General features: G+C 35.8%; 1 protein-coding gene across 1 annotated transcript; it reads right to left on the reverse strand.

The window, feature by feature from the left end:
- Positions 1-799: 799 nt before the first annotated feature.
- On the reverse strand, positions 800-2,628 carry LOC134649005 (acyl-CoA-binding protein homolog). Its single transcript, XM_063503693.1, has 3 exons — positions 2,469-2,628; positions 1,818-1,935; positions 800-1,029 (listed from the first exon to the last, which is right to left on the reverse strand). Exons 1-3 carry the CDS (start codon positions 2,481-2,483, stop codon positions 890-892), a joined length of 273 nt encoding a protein of 90 aa, XP_063359763.1. The 5' UTR covers positions 2,484-2,628; the 3' UTR covers positions 800-889.
- Between the last annotated feature and the right edge of the window lie 16,217 nt (positions 2,629-18,845).

Below are 18,845 nucleotides of genomic sequence, written 5' to 3' on the forward strand. Positions count from 1 at the left end.
TTGAAAAATTAAATTACCAAAAAACATGACGTGGTATAGCGCCATCTAGTTCGGTTGATAGGGCTCAGGGTCAAGATTTTTTTTAAACTTTGTTAAGTTGTAAGGTGTTCCTCTTCAACAATACATAACACACACGGAAGAAAGAAAGAGCGCGCCGCGCTAAAGCATTTAAGTGACAAATAAAACATTTAAAATACAGTTTCTAACTGATTTTATTTCGTAAGCAATATAAAAAGTTTATAACAAATCTGAAGTTATTGCACCAGAGAGAAGACCATAAACACACATTGTGATGCTTATATTGTGATGTTCAACATCTTATACTAATTGTGCTTAAAAACCAAAACTATGAATAGAATAGTATTTGAGGGCGGAAGAGCAACGGAAGTGTCAAGAGGTTTTACGGCATAAATGCAGTAATAAAATTATTACTTTTACGTTCAGTCTCGCATAAAAACGTCAGTCGTACTAGTGCATAGTTATTTTCCATCGTATTTTCACAAAACGTACGAACGTGTCTTGCCATTTCAGTCAGTCTCGGCACAAAAAGTACTGAGGTTGACTGAAGTCTCATGACAAATACGAACATTTCCGAGGAAATACGATGGAAAACTATGCAATACATCTGTAGATGCTTATATTTAACCTTCATGTTAAAAAAAAAAAACAAACTAAGTATCTTACAGCTTTGTCCTAATCAGTGTGCATTAGGTATTTCTACACACATTTAAACAAATGTATGTTAGTAACCATATACCTACTAGGTACATTGTAAAAAGTGTACCAATCTTAGAGATTGTATAAGACCGAGGTTCTAGAATTTTCCATTAATATAAAGGTCAAAGCACACAAAACCGACGCCATAGTTGCCTCGCCTCCTTTCTTTTGTTTATTGGAGGCCAATGGAGGTGATGAGGCTCTCGACCTTCGCGATGTAGGCCTTTTGGGCCTCCTCCTTGGACTTGCCTTTGTTCTTTGACCACGCCTCGAACTTGGCCTTTCCCTTGAAGTCTAGAAACCCAGGCTTGTCTGTAAAAAAATATGAGTTTTAGTTTCTCAAAGAGAAAAATGTGAAATCATTGTGGAAAGTTACTATAGTGAACCCATATTTTTACATAACTGTATTTTTTTGTGTAGTTTTTCTACTGTTTTTGGTGTAGTTATCATTAGTCATCACGCGCTGGTAATATTCTGCTGACTGACCTATTTACCATATTTTAATTTCTCTGAAGCTGAATCTATAATTTGAATTCAGTCTGAATCCGATATAAATGCCTCACATATAAATGAATAATAAAAATAAAAAAGCCTTTTATTCTAAGCACTGCATAGGTACTGATACATACATACACTCACATATGTTAAAAATTCTGATTGATTCCAAACACTTGTAGGTAATTTAAAATCAAATTCTAGTGTGGGTGTGAGTGTGACCTCATCCATAGATATACATAATGTATTCAGGTGCTTTCAGAATCCATCTTAATTTTCATATTCTAAATACATTATAATCATTATGCTTGTCAGAATAATTCCATCAGATCAAATCTAAGAAATTCATAATCTGAATGTGTGGAGAGTAGGTACTTAATGTACATACTTGCTCTTTTTTCTATTCAATAATTGATTTCCCAAACTATAAAAGTCCGTATCATCAAAAGTCAATTAAAAAAAACAACCAAATATAAAAAACTTGTAAATACATTATTAAAATCCATAGATTCCATTATCAGCCTCACTATGTGAGTTAAACTTATTAGTGTTAATTAGTGAGTGGATATTTTAGTAGCTGACTTGATGCATAGTTTAGTACATACTGGCAGGATCAGCATCCCCAACGGTAGCCTGCTTGAACCACCCGTAGATCTCCAGAAGGTCAGCGTCAGCCGGAGACGTCTTCAGCTTCTTAACATCCTCTGCAGCTTTGTCGAATTGCTGGAATTACAGAATGTATTAAAGATGTGTTTGTTACAAACGGTAAGTAACCAAAAGGACCCTGAGTTTCTTATGGCGTAAGCACTCTCCCCCATATACATATATATTTTTGCTTTAGCTGTTTTGCCCAAGGCGGCATTCCCCCTATGGTGTATATTTACGCACCCCACTATGTTGTATTCCTACTATGTTCTTGTAGTCGTCAGTAAATAGTCAAGCCATTACATGACGATTACCATTCTATATGTGAACACGCTCCATTTAAATTTAATTCTGCACCTTATAAAACAGTGTGTGTGTGCACATAAAATAAGCTTCTAGGTTACTTCAAAAATTCATAAATGACTTACCACCTCTATAAGTTCCATTTCTGCCATATTGACAATGTAAAAACACTGTCAATATGGCAGATTCTACAATAGGTGCAAAAAAAAAGGTGCAAAATCCGCCACCACAGACAAACAATGTTGGTTGACCTCTAAGTTAGACTTTGGAATACAACAATGACATTCAGGTATGCAAATATCACTCACCTCTTGTAGAGACATGATGTGTGATGATTCACTGGTGAAAATACCTAGCAGATAACCTAGAAAGTAGATTCACTTGGTTATGATACAGTAAATAGGATTCATATTGAAATAAATCGAGGTGGGTGACCTGCGATATCACTATATTATCGGTGGCTGACAAGGACAAGTTAAGGTCTTAATATTTTTTTTAATTTTTACCCTTCTAATTTCAAACTAACCTTACGTCAACACTGCTAGTATAGCTAAAGTTTAGAAAACTTTCTAAATGCCACAACTCTTACCTAGTTAAATAGGACGGAAGCCGGTGTTTCTAGCACGAATACTTCCAATAGACTGGCTATGTGAATTGATTATCAGCTAGGTAATAAAAACACGTCACTACTCGATAAATACATGAACACTTGTTACCTACATTTTAGCAAGGAAATGTTACTGCTTCGTAAGTAATTACCACTTCATTTCAATGTAAAAGAAACAGTACTTACTTCTATTTTTGAAGAAAGACGGATTTTTGTGTGTAGAATTAGCGGGCGGATTCGATTTCTATTCTGAAGCTTGCAGTGTTGCCAGAGCGCTCCCAGCTTTTGTACGTAGGTACGTCAAAAAAGGTACGATTTGGGTAAAAAAAGTACGGATTTTTTTTTAGGATAAATTTCTTACAGAAATAATATTTCTGAAGAATCTGGGGGTCTACCGCGAATTCCTAAATTCGCAAAATGCGGGGATCTTTCTCTTTTACTCCAATGAAGGCGTAATTAGAGTGACAGAGGCAGATGCCCGTAATTTGTGAACATCGATTTTCGCGGTTATAGCCCTGTTTGGAAAAAAAAATAACTTGAATAGTCCAGAGGGCCTACCGCGAACCACCTTCGACGTGTTTCCTGCCTCCCTGTCATACTTACGTACGAATTGATAAGTGGGACAGAGAGGCCACAAGTCAAAAGTGGTTCGCGGTTGACCCTCAGGGCTATAACCGCGAAAATCAAAATTCGCAAATTGCATCTTTGTCTGTCACTCTAATTACGCCTTCATTGGAGTAAAAAAGAAAGATCCCCGCAATTTGCTTATTTCGGTTTTCGCGGTAGGCCCTCAGATTCAAAAAGGTTATATTATAAAACAGCACCAGTGTTTGCCTACATTTTGCGATTGCAATTTGCAATAAAAAAAAAGAACTAAGTATTTTAAAGTACACAATACAACTCATTTGTTTTAAGTATTTCTGTCAAACAAAGTTAAATTGATATACATGAAAAATTAATGGCCGACCGAATTTTGACTATCTGAGTTTTGTTAAGACACAACGTAGTGATTATATTCTCTTTGGACACAACTGCCGACTGCAACTGCTACTTGTAATTACGTAAGTACATTGTTTGGACGTATATTGTCTATAATTTTAATTTTCTTATAGTACCTACACGTACATGGTACTTTTTTATGTTGGCCATTATTTTCAAATTAGAAATTCTGCTCCGAATTAACCAACATATCGAAAAAAATTTTTAATAACTATCGTACTTCAAAAGGTACGAATTTAGTACGATGTACGCTGCGTACAAAAAAGGTACGCAAGGATCCAAAATAGTACGCAAAACCGTACTAAAAGGTACGATCTGGCAACACTGGAAGCTTGAGTAAACTTTATCTGTCAATGTCACTTTGACAGCAATCGTGACCCCAACATTCGGGTCACCGTCCTCAATATTTTGTTAAGAAATGGATCTATGAAAGTTACCAAAAAATCCAAAAACGGCGAATAAATATACAATCAACTTTACAAAAACAAAGTAACCTCCTAAATAAGTAGTACCTATGTTATAAAACTTAAAAATTATGCGAACCGCATTGAAATTGTAGGAGGCGCCACTTCAGCCGATTTGTTTCTCTAGTTCATACTAGATGGCGCTGATGGAGATTATGTACTCTTCAAAATGAGCTTCTTTTAGACAATTTTTTGGTTCTGGCCTCGAATGTCCAATTCCTTAAATGTCCATTTTCCTCGAATGTCTAATTTCCCGAATGTCCATTTGCTCGAAGGTCCAATTCCCGGAATGTCCATTTGCTCGAAGGTCCAATTCCCGGAATGTCCATTTGCTCGAAGGTCCAATTCCTTAAATGTCCATTTTCTTCGAATGTCTAATTCCCGAATGTCCGTTTATCGAATGTCCAATTCCCTGAATGTCCATATCACCATGGAAATAGATCTACGGCTACAACAACGGGTACTGGGTTTCACGGAGTCGGATCGGACGTAGTGCGAAACTACTCTAACGGTACCGTTTCAAAAATATACCTAGTATTGAATTTTATTCATTTGTGTACCATTACCAACGGATACCTTTTTAGTTGATACCTTTATTTTACTTACCGTAAAACGGGGTGAGTAGGTTTCGCGGGGAGAGGTGGGTTATGGATGGGGAGAGAAGGTTTGAGAGGGGGGTGAGAAGGGATTTTAAGGCTACTGCTACAAAAATAATGTATTCCAATTTAAAATGGAGCTATAGTAATACGCATAATAAAAAAACATCGATCCAACAATCTTCCAAAATCACCTTTGTATGAAAACCCCTCTAACCCCAAATACGAGGCACTACGGGGTAAGGTGGGTTTTCCTCTTTATCGCCAAAGTTATGAAATGGAACTACCCAAAATAAAATAAAAACTAAAATACAAACGTCCGGAACACTTATTATATACTCCATTCAGTTTTCATATGTAAAAATAAAATGTTATCGAGGTTTGAATTTCAGTTTTGACCCTACTCACCCCATTTTACGGTACTTCACGGTCTTATGCGTTCATGGAAATGTACATTTACCACTCATTTAACTTACTTTTTATCTTACTGATCATTAGAATAGCGATAAGAATTGCATGTCGGGTACGACTCTTACCTATTAATATATGTAGGTATAACTATTATTAGTGCGTCTGCTTGATATGGGATCTATACACAGCAATATTTTCGTATCAGTTTGAGCCATGCCACAAAATAATGCGACAGTAAGCTGCCCGGGCAGCTGGGCCCCACTTTTTTGGGCTGATTGTGTATCCTGTTCTCTTATTCTATATCAATGCTTTGAAAAAATGCATCTACTTATTATAAAAATTCAGAAAATATAGATAAAAGCCATGTTTTATTTTCGTAAAAAGATTTTATTTCTTAATTTTCTACAATTTCGTAAATAAACGGTTTTTAGTGTCACCTGAATAGTAGGCCAACAATATGTGGCGAATTTCGTAGGCAAACGGACTATTTGTTACTCTACTAGACGTCCAGCCAGGTTCTGATGTTTCATCACAGACGAAACGGTCAATTGGGTCATTAGACATACAAAGATTGGACGTACAGGGAATCAGATATTAGACATTCGGGTAATTGGACGTACGAGGAGGAGGCATTCAAGGAATTGGACATACGGGGATTGGACGTTCAGGTAATTAGACATACAGGGATCGGACGTTCAGGTAATTAGACATACGGGGATTGGTCGTTCAAGGAATTGGACGCACGGGGACTGGACATTTGGAAAATTGGACATTCGAGGCCAGAACCAATTTTTTTAGGGTTGCGTACCCAAAGGGTAAAAACGGGACCCTATTACTAAGACTCCGCTGTCCGTCCGTCCGTCCGTCCGTCTGTCACCAGGCTGTATCTCACGAACCGTGATAGCTAGACAGTTGAAATTTTCACAGATGATGTATAACAACAAATACTAAAAACAGAATAAAATAAAGATTTAAGTGGGGCTCCCATACAACAAACGTGATTTTTGACCGAAGTTAAGCAACGTCGGGCGGGGTCAGTACTTGGATGGGTGACCGTTTTTTTGCTTGTTTTGCTCTATTTTTTGTTGATGGTGCGGAACCCTCCGTGCGCGAGTCCGACTCGCACTTGGCCGGTTTTTTTAATCGACAAATGTCGATTATCGGAAGACGGAAGTTGAGTTGAACATTTTTAACTAAATAAAAAGGGATTTACTATAAGTAGGTTGTTGCAGGTGACTGTACTTATAAGAATAAAACATACAGTAAAACTTCGATAATATAAATTTCGACTAGGTATGTGAAAACCTTAATTATTCAGGTTTGTTTACTTATGTATCTGGGTTTTTAACTCAAAAAAGGCTATAAATTCAGAACCCCTAGTCTAGTGTAAATATCATTCGATATTGTGACGAGCGTTCTTTGCGTTACGTCTATTTTTGTATGGGATTTTGAACAGCGCGCCAAGCGGGACGTTTTGGTAACTCAAAATCCAATGGGGTACAAAATGACACGCAAACGCGTAAGTCACGTCACGGTATCGAATAAAAATTACACTGGAGGTATAACCGCGAAAATCTAAGTTCGCAAATTGCGGGCATCTTTCTCTGTCACACCAATTAGGTACGCGTTTTATTGGAGTAAAAGAGAATGATCCCCGCAATTTGCGAATTTCGGTTTTCGCGGTACTCCCTCAGGACAAAGCAAATCGTGTCCAAGACGGTTCGAGTAAGTAGGTAAGAAGAAACTTATTTCTATTTTTGCGTCTTTCATCTACTTTAGCCCAGACAACAAATCTGCCCTCCTAAGCTAAAAAGCGGTATTTTCATATAGTTTTCTTTGAAAATACGGCCTTTTACCTTAGGAGGGCAGAAATTGAATTAGTAAAATAGAAAAATATAATTCGAATATTAAAGATTTCACACGATCTTTAACTTATCGAAGTACTACTGTTTAAAAATAACAGTTCCCAACTGATTTTATTTCACAGGCAATATAAAAAAGTGTAACAAAACAATACCAACTCAAAACGAGCGCATCCCACAATACAAACACAATAACTATGTGATGCTTACAATATTGTGATGTCCAACATCTTATACTAATTGTGCCTAAACCGAAATTATAAATAATTGACTCATGAGAAGGGCGGGTGGAAGTTCAAAGGAAGAAGCTGTTAAATGATAATAAGTTATTAGTTATGTTCAGTCTCGCATAACGTCAGCTTTGCTTAAACCTAAGGGCATGCGTAAAAATTCATAATGAAAGTTTTTAACTATAACTAGAGAATTAGAAGGATTTATACTCTAGAATGTTCTGCGGCGGTAGCACGGTCGCATTTTTATCGCTTGTCACCATGCCTGTCGCGTTCTAACACGTACAATACTCGCTGCCCATGCTGACAATAGTGACATGGTTCCGCTCGCCCAAACTGTTTTATTGTTTTACTGGAGACCGATGGAGGCGACGAGGCTCTCGGCCTTGGCGATGTAAGCCTTCTGCGCGTCCTCCTTGGAGGTGCCTTTCTTCTTGGTCCACGCTTCGAACTTGGCCTTACCCTTCAGGTCGAGGAGGCCGGGTTTGTCTGGAAAAAAATATTTAGGGTCAGATGAGGTAAGAGAAACACTGGTAGGGAATCCTCCGAGTCGGATCAAGTATGGAGCTTGTAAGGATATGAATGTATTTCTTACTGCCAAGTATCGTATAGGAATCGTATTTTCTGCATTTAATATTGAATAGTAATAGTTAATATACAAAGTTTTAAAATACAATGCCATAAAAAAACCTTAGCGCTATGAATTTTTCGCAGCTTGACGTTAATATTCGCATAAAAAGCTGGTAACGTGTTAATATTAAATAACACTTATAAATTATTAAAACGAATACCTAAGTCAAGGTTTTCTTTTCAAAATCGTGGCATTGAATTTAAATAGGTAGGTAGGTACCTGCTGTCAAGTCAACCTTGAAAAGTAAACTGGTTATTTGACGTCAGTGGGATTGTATTAGGGTCATAAAAACCTCAAAATGATTTAATTTAAAGTATTAATTTTGGTAAACTTTTGTTAACAGACCAGCTATCATAGTCGCATTTTTATCACCTGTCATGGCTGTCATGCCATGCGTCACTTTCGCACTTACATATTTGTTAGAACGTGACAGCCATGCCATGGTGACAAATGATAAAGAGCCGGCCATCTTAAGGCTTCGTCACACAGGCGCGTTTTCCAGGCGCGGCGTGAGCGGGGCGTGAGCGTTTTATATGTAAAAGCGGCGCGCTCCGCTCACGTCCCGCCCGGAAAACGCGCCTGTGTGACGATGCCTTTAGCCCTACAGTAGTCACGGTACGATTCTATTAACAGTGTTTTTTTAAGTTCTCCGTATTAACTTCAGGGTGTGACTATAGTAGGTACTTATTTAAATAAGTACTATATAGGTACTTGGTACTTGCGTTAAGCAGCAAACTAGACTATAGAGTCTAGACTAAACACACTCTAGGTACACAGAGTATGGTTGGTGATTTAACTTGCACAGTTGCACCCTGTATTCATGCACTATGTATAATTTTACTTCGCCTTTATTGTTAACCTCATGTTTTTCGCGCATGTACATATATTAATTTCTCCTCTCGGCTCGATTTAAGAACCTATTTAAAGTTATTATTTATACTCTGTCAAGCAACTTCCGCCAGTAGAAAAGAGCGGCAAATTTAAAAAATGTAGGCGCGAAGTGTATAGGATCTACTTATTAATCGTCCCATAGAAAATTTGAATTTCGCGCCTTTTCTACTGACAAAATTGTTTAACCGGCTATAGTAGCCAGGAGTAGAGGTACGGCTGCATTTTAAACATAACCTTGGTACATATTATTATTAGTTTCTATAAATAAATAAAAAACAACTTTTTAATTACACTTAATTTTACGCCTATTTTGATAAAAACGATCATTTAAAGCTAATTCCACGATAAGAAACTACGAATTCCGTGTACCTGTTTGTTATCAATGGATATCAAGCGATCCATCATTGATTTATCGTGACTGAAGTGATAATTATGTTTGTTGTAAATAAAAATAACAAGAACATGTCGACCCTGCACGATGGCTAAAGCTAGAGACTCTTAGAAAAGTATACTAGCCATACGCCACGCTGAGTCACTGACCGTATATTCTAGTTACATTATTTCTATCCACGCTATGGCATCCTACTTTGGCGAACTATACCTACTATGTGGCTATCTTAATTTCGTGTGCAATTGCTAGACTGTATATTTGTGGACCCATGTCCAAGAAATTAGAGGATTAGGGCTCATTTAGAATTTTAGACGGTGCGAGAACGCGCATGCGAGTTTCATTACATTGCGTCATTTGATCGGTCGGCTGAATTGATGTAACGTCAATGGTCCGCAATGGAACTAAATCCTATACGAGACGCGCGCAGTCTAAATGAACCCTTAAAAGCACAAAAAGCTAAATTAATATCATGAATTTATTACCCTCACTATGCTAAATTATTATATTACGCATATGGCATTCTACTATGGGGAAACTCAAGTGATAGCCTCCTGAGACCCAGAAAAACAGGGGCCTTATTCGACATGCCACTTTTGACGTCGCATGTTGAAGTTCATTTGAATCTGAACAATCATGGGTTGTCGAATAGGTAAAGTGTGTCACCTGTCAGTGAATCTCATGTAAACAAATCATTTCATCGCTAGACTTGGTTGTCTATTGGTATGGCCGCCATGTTTGGATTTATGACATTTAAAAGGGGATTCTATGGCATAGAGTAAACTGCATTTCTATTTTCTATAGTTTTTTGATTCCCCTACTCGACGCAAGATGGAGTTAACAGTCAAATTTCGATCTTGGCGTTATAAAAATAAACCGCAAGAACATGACATGCAGTTGCGTTGGTGTAGATCTATCATGAAAACGAATATATGACAATTGTCCAGAATTAAAAAAAACTTGACAATAAACATACAGCAATACATATACCACTAAATGTCAAAAAGAAAACAGATTTAGTATAATTACTAGGTAACAAATTATATATAAAGTTTAAATTTTAAACCAATCGTCGTGGGTCCTAACCCCGGCTCTTAGCAATGAACTTCTTGTAACTTGTGTGAAAAATATCATTTGATATTACACCAATTACTTTATGGTGAAGTAAAATATCATGAGTCATGAGGAAGACGGAGTAGCCAGTAGCCACAATAAGCTATATTTTTGTCCTCTGGGTTAGATGGCAGTGAAATAGGGAGAGATAGTGAAGAATGCGGCAAAATAAGCATTTATTGTGTTGTTAGTAGTTAGTAGACTAGTTTTTTTTTCTAAAAATGAAAATTGACGCAACAGCAAGCTCATAGCCCCCTATGAGCCAGTCTGTTAGGTGCAGGCTTAAGGGCTAATCCCGGGGGAAGCGGAGCGTCGGCGACTAGCTGGTGCATCTGCTTATTAACCTCTTCTCACTTTTACCTCAGGTCCTTTGATTAATAAATTAAGGTAAAATTCGTAAGAACTAGTGCCTGTGTCATATTCTAAATTGGACGCTATGCCTAATTAGTTGTTATAAATTAAATACAATAATTATTTATTTAATTAAATTTATAACAACGCAACGTGGGGTTATTCATGATGAATTTTAATGGCTTATATAAGACAGCGGTCGTATATTGCCTCAGAAATTTGGATTTTGTCAGTTTGAATGAACAGCAAACTGGAGACATTGAGGTTAATTTTAAACTTATTATTTTAGGTGTTCGTAAGAAATAAGGTATTGACAGACATTGACGGAAAATCGCGAAAACCCGGCCAGGTGCGTCGGACCACGCAAAACGGAGGAGGATTCCATACTTACTTCTTCTACCATGTATCCATATGCCAAAATAGCAACAAAAAAGCCAAACAAAAATACCGTTTCTTCGCAGCACTAGATTTCAGTCCTTTTTTTAGAAAAGTAATATGTTTAGGTATATGTAAGTAATTTTGTTATGTGAAACTTATATGTTGTGTTACGAGACTTACGAGTAGGTAACTTTAAACTTGAACAGCCTAACAGATCCCAATAAGGCCTAGTTTACCCTCTGGGTTGGAAGGTCAGATGGCAGTTGCTTTCGGAAAAACTAGTGCCTACGCCAATCCTTGGGATTAATTGTCAAGCGAATAATAGGTTCTCATGATCCGTGGCAAAATCGAGATAACGCGAGGAAGAATAACTTTGTCACAAGAATATTTGGCCAAATATAAATCCTTACTCTCGTGTATTTGACCTACCTACTCGTATTGAGTCGTATTTTGCCACCTAGTAGCCTCGAATTGGTTGTTATATGTGGCTTTCCATAAATTAAGGGTCCTTATGCTTCAATAAGGACGTTTTCATGGGGTCCCGTTGTTTCCCATTAAGTTTTAAGTCATAATGTATTGTTTGTCATATTATCATTACTCATAAAACTGAAACCGTTAACATTTCAAGATTTTAGTTAGGTTATCCTATAGATAGGTTAGGTTAGGTTAGATTTGTTTTATGGCAATCCTGAAAAGTGACGCGTTTCTGAACCAAATGAATTATGACTAACGAAAATTCGAGCAAACAATACATTATGGCTTAAAACTATCTGGGAAACAATAGAGACCCCGTTTTCATCTGAAGTTGCAATAGAAATTGAAAAAGCCACATTTTTTCAAGTTTTTACTTAGTTTCATCTGTCCCGTTGGTTGTCTGTCTGTTCCAATGTGATTCCAATCAAATCATGCAAATTAGATCCCAACAAAAACATAAATGTGAAATGAGAGCCAAGTTCAATATTTAGAATACGTGTCGTTGTTGACTCGCCGACAAAAGAATTGAGATCTATATGGGTGCCAAGTTCTGTGCTGTGTAGAAAATCCTGAAATTATAAAGGATTTGTCTTGGCTAGTTTTTAACAACAAACCAAGTTTTTGAAAAACTAACAGAAAAATATATATTACCTATATGCCTATACGTAAAAACTAGCCAAGACAAATCCTTTATAATTTCAGGATTTTCTACACAGCACAGAACTTGGCACCCATATAGATCTCAATTCTTTTGTCGGCGAGTTAACAACGACACATATTCTCAATATTGAACTTGGCTCTCATTTCACATTTATGTTTTTGTTGGGATATCATTACTTTTTGTACAGAAATTACTATAGTATTCATCATGAAAGCAGTTTGCCTAAGCTGAAAAGGAGACCCTCGCTAACGCGCGGTTAATTGTCAAAAAGTTTCAGTTTCACATTTTTTCTTTTGTATACGCCTTATAGTCTACTTTCATTCCAAATATCAAGTTTCTAAGTAATCTAGAAGTGGGTTAGGTTTTTGGTCTATAAGTATTTTTTTTTTCCATCGATATATCAATAATTTCCAGTTTTCAGATTTTTCCCTCTATATGCACCTAATAGTCTACCTTGATGCCAAATATCAAGTTTCTAACTCATCTAGAAGTGGGTTAGGTTTTTGGTCTATAAGTATTAATTATTTTTTTTTCCATCGAAATATCAATAATTTCCAGTTTTCACATTTTTCCTTCTATATGCACCTAATAGTCTACTTTGATGCCAAATATCAAGTTTCTAAGTGATCTAGAAGTGGGTTAGGTTTTTGGTCTATAAGTATTAATTATTTTTTTCCATCAAAATATCAATCATTTCCAATTTTCACATTTTTCCTTCTATATACACCTAATAGTCTACCTTGATGCCAAATTTCAAGTTTCTAGGTCACCTGGAAGTGGGTTAGGTTTTTGATCTATATGTCAGTCAGTCACAAAAATGCCGGTTTTTAAAGGTTAATTTATCAATAACTGTTTGAGCTATGTTTATGAAATAGTGTATTTTGAACAAGCTAAGGGACTTGAATACATGTGCCAAATTTCATGTGTGTAGGTTAAGTAGGTTTCAAGTTGTGAAGGGGTCAAAAGTAGCTCGAAATGGTTCGTGTAATATTACACACGGTTGCTGCGTCGCCAGTTCCTTTTTCTTTGAACTTGGCTGGACACGCTACCGCGTGTCTAGATTTGACCCACTTCTCGGGTGTTCAATGAAGCTGAAAATTTACATAAGTACATAATATGTAATATGGGTGACAATACAATATTTTTATGGTTACCATCGAGCTGATCTGATGGTGATGATACAGACAGTGGTCTTTTAAGTCTTTTTAACTTTGTGATAAAACAACGCAACTTAATTATATTTGAAAATATTTAAAGAAAAATACAGTCAGAAATTAGAAATTTTGTTATCTAACCTCTCTATCACTCTTGCATATTCGAGCGATAAAGAGGCAAACAGCTGAGTTTCGATTTTCGCACTTCCCGATAGGCCCCTTTGTAAACAAACCGCCTTGATGTGTCTATGTCAAATTATTAATTGTCTGTGAAAACTTGTTAAAAAAAAGTTTAAAACAAAGGCGTAGGCAAAGAGTAGTATAATATGTATATAGCTGGTCAACCAAATCTTGTCAGTAAAAAAAGGCACGAAATTCAAATCTTCCATGGGACGATCTCCCTTCGCGCCTACATTTTTCAAAATTGCCGCCTTTTTCTACTGTCAAGATCTGGTTGACCAAGTATACCTATATAGCGCTGGCGGTACACCGAGAAATTCAGTAAAATGCTGCAAATGATGTTAAAGGTATGAAAATCGGAACGATTGATCTGTAGAACATTTGAAACAATTTGACCCGAAGCACCAACAAATAAAAAAAAGCGGCCAAGTGCGAGTCGGACTCGCCCATGAAGGGTTCCGTATTTAGGCGATTTATGACGTATAAAAAAAAACTACTTACTAGATCTCGTTCAAACCAATTTTCGGTGGAAGTTTACATGGTAATGTACATCATATATTTTTTTTAGTTTTATCATTCTCTTATTTTAGAAGTTACGGGGGGGGGGACACACATTTTACCACTTTGGAAGTGTCTCTCGCGCAAACTATTCAGTTTAGAAAAAAATGATATTAGAAACCTCAATATCATTTTTGAAGACCTATCCATAGATACCCCACACGTATGGGTTTGATGAAAAAAAAATTTTTGAGTTTCAGTTCAAAGTATGGGGAACCCCAAAAATTTATTGTTTTTTTTCTATTTTTGTGTGAAAATCTTAATGCGGTTCACAGAATACATCTACTTACCAAGTTTCAACAGTATAGTTCTTATAGTTTCGGAGAAAAGTGGCTGTGACATACGGACGGACAGACAGACGGACAGACAGACGGACAGACAGACGGACAGACAGACAGACATGACGAATCTATAAGGGTTCCGTTTTTTGCCATTTGGCTACGGAACCCTAAAAAAACGAGAGGAGTTATGACGTCATCTTTTTTTGTAAGGAATAAAAAAATATTGTTTAAAAACCTATCGTGTTTGGTATTACACGAAAGGGCTTTCTGAGCCGATTCCAAACATATATCACATCATTACATTTCAGTATTTTTTTTTTAATTATAATATAAATAATTTTCAAAACATACCAATTAAGTTTGGGTTTCTCCAGATACAATACGGTAAAATTTTTTTTGTAAAATATACCTCTAATCTTATACCTAATATCCTCATATCTAACCCTAATAAAGCAATTTTGAAATTATATACATTTAGGTTTTTTTTTATTTTTCAATTTTACATAGTGTGATCTATGAATCTCTCAATTAAATATTTAAAAAGAAAGCATAAAATTAATATATAACGGTTTTTTTCAGAAAGTCGCTTATATCTCGGAATCTATAAGTCGTAGTAAAAATTGTCTATGTAATAATTAAGAAAGAATTAACCGAAAAAATTCACCTTTAACGTCCCCCCTTTCCCGAGTTCTCCACCCCTCACTCATCAGAACTTTTTCTTACTTAAAGCTTAGATATTACCAAAGGAACATGTAATAGTATTTTATGCAACTGTTGTTTAAGAGAGGTCAAAAAAGGCGAGTGGCGTGAGTAACAATAACAACAAACAACAACCGAAAATTGTTAATAAAGACGCCACTAGTATTTTTTGACTCAGTTAAACAACGTTGCATACAATACTTTTTCTACGACCAAGCACTTACTTTGAAATGCAATGAAATAATAATAAAAATGGATGATGATGATTGTTTCATGTCCTAATGATCACATTAGGACATGAAACAATACTACCAACTACACTAAACCTAACCAACCTATCAAGGTTGTTCAGTGCGTGGGATTCTTAAGGGGAACGAAAATTTTATTATTTTTGCGCTACGACGCACGGTTTAGGAGATACAGCCCTATAAATATTTTTCTTCCTCTTTTTCTTTTTTTTTCTTTTTTTTTTCTTTTTTTGTGTTTTTTAAATCTTACTTAAGGGTTTCTTAATGGGGAACGAAAATTTGATTATTTTTGCGCTACGACGCACGGTTTAGGAGATACAGCATTATAAAGTTTCTTTTTTGTGTTTTTTAATCTCTTTTTTGTGTTTTTTTTTTTAAATATTAATTAGGGTTTCTTACAGAGGAATGAACATTTTAATATTTTTGCGCTACGACGCACGGTTTAGAAGATACAACCCTATAAAAAAAATCTTTATTTTTTTTTGTTTTTTGTGTTTTCTAAATATTACTTAGGAGTTTCAAAGGGGAACGAAAATTTGATTATTTTTGTGCTACGACGCACGGTTTAGGAGATACAGCCCTATAAAGATGAAAATAATCGTACCATTAACCAAAACATGTATATGGTTTACTCATCTGTCAGAAATGACAATTAAAATTAGATTGGAAACAATGTATTCCATACAATATTTTTTAAGTGGTGATTACACGAAGTATCGTAAAAGTGCCAAAAAGATACTGCGTGTATGCACAAATATTTTTTTGGGGAATAGACTAAAGACTTGTGTTGATAACTATAAGTTAGGGGTTTAAAGGTGTGTGCACGACCCTTTAAATGACAAATAAAAGTACGGGAGTAGAAAAAGCAAGTTTCAATACTCTTATTTTACCCGAATGACATTATTACTCGTATTGAGTAATTCGGCAGGGCTATTATTACACTTTGTAAAATTGAAAAATTAAAAAAAAAACCTAAATGTAAATAATTTCAAAATTGCTTTATTCGGGTTAGATATGAGGATATTAGGGATAATTTGAGGTATATTTTACAAAAAAAATTTATGGTATTGTATCTGGAGAAGCCCAAACTTGGTATGTTTTGAAAACTATTTTTATTATAATTTAAACAAAATGACTGAAATGTAACTATGTGATATATTTTTAGCATTGGCTCAGAAAGCCCTTTCGTTTAATACCATACACGATAGGTTTCTAAACATTTTTTTTTATTTCATACAAAAAAACATGACGTCATAACTCCTCTCGTTTTTTTTATTTGTTGGCGCTTCGGGTCAAATTGTTTCAAATGTCCTAAAGATCAATCGTACCGATTTTCAGACCTTTAACACCATTTGCAGCATTTTACTGATTTTCGCGGTGTACCGCCAGCGCTAGAAGTAGGCAGCAAAGAGTAGTATAATATATAGAACAGTCGGCAGTCAACGTTTGTTCCTAATAAATATAACATTGATGAATCCAGGCGGTTTGTTTAAAGAGGGCCTGCCGCGATACCAATTTCGTTATCTGCCACCATTAAATTTCGCTCGTATATGCAAGAGTGATAGAGAGGCAGATAACGAAATTTCCCCCCACCCCCCTTTGGATGGTTCTTGTTTGAGTTATAATGTCACTGTATTGAGGACTCAACCTTTCCATTTTTAAAGTGTTTTTATATCGACATGACACTGGCTACTGTAGTAAATGCCAAAAAAGAAAAAAAAAACGCTGTCATAGTAATCGTCAATCGAAATAAACAACGTACAAATATCCAAGAAAAAATTGCAAAATAGTATATGATAAATATGTAAAACATCATTAATTATCGAATTAAGATTACATACAACTTTGTGTAAAAAAAATTGAGGCAATTATACAGCCCGATTATACGGGTTACATCTTGAAAAAGATGATTATCTTGGAAAGAAGAGTAAATATACATAGGTGAACATAATGGTGAACAAAGGTATAGTAAAATAGGTAGGGACATAATTCAGGGTTTTCTTGTCTGGTCCACGCATACTGTACCTATCACGACCACGGCACGGCCGTCTCCTGCTAACTTTTCGCTATAATAGTAAAATCATAGGTCTAATATCTATGATTTTAATATTATAGCGAACAATATTTCATGTTCATGATCTCGAATTTAAGACTTTAGCTTAGATTTATGGCGTGCGGCCTAGCGCGCGTTGCCTCTATGAGGAGCTGTCAAAGCGCTTTATATCTGTATGCTTTTGATGATGCGGATCAGCATTCTTATCCAGCGGGGCAAGCGGGCAGCCTGCAGAAGGGCACCCTACCGCACTTGGTAGGTCACTACACTCACTACCAGGATTTAGGGCTAATAATTTATTTATAAGTTTTTAATACCTTTAAACGAGCAATTCTTGTATATTTATTTATTTATTTATATGTATATATATTTCGGGGATCTCGGGAACGGCTCTAAACGGATTTAGATGAAATTTGCTATATGGAGGTTTACGGGGGCGCAAAATCGATCTAGCTAGGTTTTATCTCTGGGAAAACGCGCATTTTTGAGTTATTATATGTTTCCCGAGCAAAACTCGGTCTCCCAGACATTAAGTTTTTAATTTAAGTGTTTTTATCATGTTTCATATTTAAACTTACAGATGTGAATCACCAGCAGAGTTTTTGGAGAGGTGTGGTTTTCTTATGTCCTGTTACCAACCTGAAACACCATACCTACTTAAATATCAGAAAATAATAAAGTGAAGAAAATTAAATAAAGTTGAATGCTTAAAAACTTTAATGTTTTATTAAAATTAAACGAAAAAAAATGTGTAAACTGAAATAGATCTAATTTTTTTATTTGTAGTTGAATAACATATATGTATTTAATCTCCTTTAATTAAAAATCATCTCTGAGTAGATACATATTAAACAATAGGTACTTTTAGGTCTTGGTAGTAATGTTAGGTTTTATGACCTACTGTATTTGACTATATTACTTACCAAGACCGAAGCCTGACCTGTCAGTCACCAACTATTTTGATGCTCTTTGTAGGTAGCATCAAAATAGTTGGTGACTGACAAAGTTACCAAGTTACTAAGGTAGTAGGTACCTATATAGTAGGTAGCAGTAGCGCAATATTTAGTCAAAATATTTTGACTAATTTAGATTACTTTTATGCCAAAAAAGTAATACAAGCTATTCATGTTCCACTTAGTAATAAAATACGGACTTTTCTGAATATGTGGTTTACGAAATGTGTTAAGAGCCAACAGGAGTGGTCATTTCTCCATACAAACGTACTCGACTGTTTCCTCCGTGGGTTTTGAAGCTAGAGCAATGATTTTTTTAACACAGATTAATATTGTCAATATCTGTGTCGGACCGTTTTGCTTTTTTTGATATTTTTGTTTTTTAAGGCGCTAGAGCCCTTCAAAAATGGCCAAAATGGCCTAATTGACTATGCCGCAATGAGAGGCGTGGTATTCAAAACTGATATCAATTAGCCAAAAAAGCAAAACGGTCCGACACAGAT

Source organism: Cydia amplana, chromosome 6, assembly GCF_948474715.1.
Source record: "Cydia amplana chromosome 6, ilCydAmpl1.1, whole genome shotgun sequence".
In the NCBI taxonomy this organism is placed as follows: Eukaryota; Metazoa; Arthropoda; class Insecta; order Lepidoptera; family Tortricidae; genus Cydia; species Cydia amplana.